Genomic DNA, 4,434 nt, shown 5'->3' on the forward strand with positions numbered 1-4,434 from the left:
GGTAGTTGCTTCTTTACGTGGAAATATGTACAGAAACAGAACACACTTTTGCATTCTTTTTCATACTAAGATACGTATTTTTTTCTATAAACTCCCGAAGTAATTGAGAACATTCAACAAACCGATTGTTTTTTCTTTGGAAAATAATGAAAATTTATATTTTTTGAACGAGTTTTCCGTAATAAAAATTACATTATTAACGTCAAAAAAAAATGTTGGTAGTGTTATTTTATAATAACTTAACTTTCTACGAACCGTCAGATCGCAATACAAAATAATAAATTAAAACAAAATAATGCAACTAAAACCAAAACTATTTTACAAATAACTCGATCAAATGAAACACTGAAAACAGCATATCCTTTTCATAATATACAGGATTTCGTATACTATAGCGTCCGTATAGATGTTTTACTTCTTCGAAATGAGCAGTCTTACCTTCGAACTGTCTGAAGCTGAAGTCATCGGTAGACACCCTGTAATTTCCAAGTTTGTGGTAGTTTTGTATGTAGTCGTATAAATGGTTTTTAACTGCATTGTGATCATTATTTCCCACTGAGGCAATATCCACAAACAGTTTGCTTGAAAATGAATCGGCTGGTCGTGGTCTAAAAGCACAAAAGTACTATTAGATCCGGTCAGAAAGAAAATCCCTACAGTAATGCTATGTCCCGAGTAAAACTACATCCCCATAAGCGATAAAAAAATCGTAAAATTGTTTACGTTCGAATTTCGTAATTAAGTAAAGAATTACAAATATTTTTTGTGCATACTGATATAGTTTCCCAAGTCATTTATCTATTTAGTTATTCGTTAATGGTGCAGTTTAAACAATAAGTTTTTCTTTGACAAAACAATTATTCCGTTAGAAAGCAGTTATTACGATCTTGAATAAATTTCCGTAACTGTTCCTGACTACTTAAACTAACACTAAGTACTGCACTTTTACTCGTGTGGACAGTGCCACGATGAACTTTTTCAATGCTTTTGAATTTTCTACACATATAGACACATGCATTTTTCATGTGATTCCATTCACAGCCATTTTCAAGAAAATACATGTAAATTTGGGCACATACGCGTGAGCCGTGTGACACTTGTACCGCACTCGTTTTTAATGAACTAAGAATACCGGGGCTTTATTGTGAAAGAAAAGTCACAATACTGAGAAAATGAAATAAATGAGAGAGAAATGGTTTAAGAAAATAAACTTACTCAATATTAACAACCCCTTGAGCCATTTGTTCACCAGGTACATCCCGGTAAACATCGTTTATTGCTCGAGCTATTTCATCAGAAAGAGTTGTATACAAGCTTCCTCTGTGGTCTCTGAATTCTTCCCTAAAGGGCTCGAAGACAGTTAAGGCCACTCTGTAATATACTGAAAAATAAAAATTAATTAAAGAAACCGTTATACATATAAATAATAAAATCAGTATTTATTACTTTGTGTAGAAGAAGAAAAGAAGAAAAATATTTAAATTTTGTTTTAGTTCAAATATTTTCTTTATTTTACTTTTCAATATTATTAATTTTCGCACTTTTCACTTAACAAAGCAAGCCTATGATATTATAATATTAATAATTAACGAATGTCTCGTACCAGGTTTATCTCCCGATTGTGGCGGCTTTTCACCACCTGGATGAAAAGCAGGTGGAACCGCCGAACCTTCTCCTGATGTTACATCCAAATCTTCATCGTCGGTTCTGTAAGTATTAGTTTATATATATAATAATGGAACACTCAAAAATGATGAATATAACAGAAAACTTACATGAACTGGGCTTCTGTAGGTGATTTAGTTTGATTTCTTACATTGTTTGCAAATTCAGCAGCATCGGTGGATTCTATGACCTGTTTAATAAGAGGAGATTTATTATTATTAACTTTTATATTCGCAAAAATTGAAGAAATAAAGAAAACAAAAAGTATAAATTTTCCTATTTTTTGCTGATATGAAGGGAGCTTTCACAGGATAAACAGAAAGAAAATATGGAATATAATGGAAGAAAAAGGAATAAATATGAAGTTAAGGAAAAGAATAGAAAAAATATATGAAGCAACATTATTTAAAGTGATAATCAATGAAAAAATTAGCACGATCAAATGGGTCAGACAAGGATGTCCCTTGAGTACAGCTCTTTTCATGGTAGCTTTTACGGATATATATATATATACAATGAGGAAAATTCAAATGGGAGTAATAGTATGGACATTATCTTACGCGGATGATATAGTATTGATGGTTAAGAGCGAAAGGGGACTATAGAAGTGATGAAAAAATGGGAAGATACATAATAGAAACAGGCCTGGAGATGAACACATAAATCAAAGATAATGAGAGGCAGCAAAGGTGGTGGAAGAACGAAAAAGATAATATTTACATAGAAAGGAAAAGAAATTGAAGAAGTAAAAATGTACACCTACCAAGACTAGGTACATACAGAAGAACAACAGAAACGAAGAGCAAATAAGAAACTTAAAAACAGGCAACCGCAGTCTTAAGGAAAGTATGGAGCATATATGAAAGGGACTTCAAGGAAAAATTGGAATAAAAAAATGTATTTATTTGAAGTATTGGTAGAATATATACTGAAGTATGGAGAGCGTCTATCTATCTATTGAACGGTAGTATTTAACAATGTTTAATTTTACGCAGTAAATTACGCAAAAAGTTATTTTTCTAAAAGAAAATGTTTTATGAAGTACAGGAAATTAAATAACAGAATCAAATAGATTTTTATTTTGCTGGAAAATCTTTCTGTCTCAGTAGCTATGCAACAGACAACTGGAAACACCGCTTCCTGGTACCAGGAAACTGTAAGGATAACGTAGCCGTATTGATCCCGAGGGAATATACGACAAAACAAATTTAATCATATTGGAAACGAGATGGCGGTACGGTACGGAAATTTTGTAAAATACACCAGAACCAGAACAGCATGAAAGTGTTTATTTTCAACCGAACTAATTTAATTAAAAGTATTCTTACTAATGATTTTTTTGTTTAAATCCTTTTCTGTTATTGTAAACCTATTGTTCTTACTAATGCAGATATTTAAGCTGTTTACAATTTACCTGATTTTAGATACCTAGGAAGTCAGATAAGTCAGGATGGATGGAGTAGTAGGGATATCAAGCAAAGGATAGCGCAGGATCGAGTCGTCTTTAATAAAAAGAAGTCACTTCTATGCTCGCGAACCGTTAATTTAGAAATTCGAAAAAGGTTCTTAAAGGTGTATGTTTGGAGCACGTCGTTGTACGGGTGCGAAACATGGACAGTGGGCGTGGCGGAAAAGAAAAGGTTAGAAACGTTCGAAATGTGGTGTTATAGGCGGATGATGAAGATAGAAAAGGTTAGAAATGAGGGGTATTGGAAAGAATAGGAGAGCAGAGGACTCTATGGAAGTTAATAAAAAATAAGCGAGATAGGTTGGTAGGACACCTTCTCAGGCATGAAGGTCTAGTCAGACATATTAGAGGCAGACATAGATTAGATTACTGTTCGCAAATAGTTAAGGATATGGGTTGCTCTAGTTTTAGGGAAATGCGAAGTTTAGCTCAGGATAGGAAAGAGTGGAGGTACGTGTCCAACAAGTCTTAGGACTGACGACCTTATGATGATGATGATGAACAATTTACCTGATCGCCAGTGGTGACATCTGTAGAATCAACATCCGATTTTTCTGTGGTAGTTGATATCCAATCATCAAACCAACCCCGTTTTACTCGTCTGAAGGCACTTGAAAACCATCCGTCGTCTTCGCTTTCTTGACTAGAATCTATTCTGTTCGCATTTCTTCTAACTACACTATGACTATTGTCTTGACTAAAGGTCTTAGGATCTTCTAAATTATCAAAAACTAGATCTGAGTCCAGCTGTAAAAGAGGAAATGAGAAACAATTATTACTTTTACAACTACAATTACAAAACGTATTAATAATAGACAAATTCTTATACTTTATGAAATAGTATAGACTTATAAATGTTATACCCAGATTACTACACAAGTTTTTCTTTATTCTTATAATTTATTTGCTATTCAATAATTTTTGGAAGGACTAATTCAAAATTTGTCTTTATAGTATAGAACCCGTCCAAATTTGAACAGTGCAATTGGTACACTTTATTCAAATAATACTGTAAACGTCACAAAAACATGCTAGCAGTTGTCCTGCCGGAACCGCTTCTAAAAGTACTTTTGTACAGAGGAATTGGTCCTGCCAGTAGGGCACATACCTGCCAATGTATATCCTTCCACTAGAAGGACGAGGGCACTTGCCAGCAGTGCGAAAACTGAAAAATTCGTCGAAAGCTTGAAATAAGACAAAAATTTCTGTACCTCTCTCAGTCTCATAAGAGAGACCCAAAAACCTTAAGCCATAATTTGCAGTACCCAACATATGATTAGCCGTTTTTCCAGCATGATATA

The 4,434-nt window shown here is 33.6% G+C and overlaps 1 protein-coding gene across 1 annotated transcript; it reads right to left on the bottom strand.

Annotated features, from left to right (window-relative positions):
* Positions 1 to 313: 313 nt before the first annotated feature.
* On the bottom strand, positions 314 to 3,920 carry LOC112906199 (the record flags this gene model as incomplete). The annotated part of the gene is made up of 5 exons (XM_025979993.1): positions 314 to 608; positions 1,216 to 1,381; positions 1,604 to 1,707; positions 1,776 to 1,855; positions 3,644 to 3,920. Coding segments are annotated over 5 exons (922 nt in total), but the record flags the coding sequence as incomplete, so codon positions are not given.
* Positions 3,921 to 4,434: the final 514 nt, after the last annotated feature.

Source organism: Agrilus planipennis, unplaced genomic scaffold, assembly GCF_000699045.2.
Source record: "Agrilus planipennis isolate EAB-ADULT unplaced genomic scaffold, Apla_2.0 scaffold22, whole genome shotgun sequence".
In the NCBI taxonomy this organism is placed as follows: Eukaryota; Metazoa; Arthropoda; class Insecta; order Coleoptera; family Buprestidae; genus Agrilus; species Agrilus planipennis.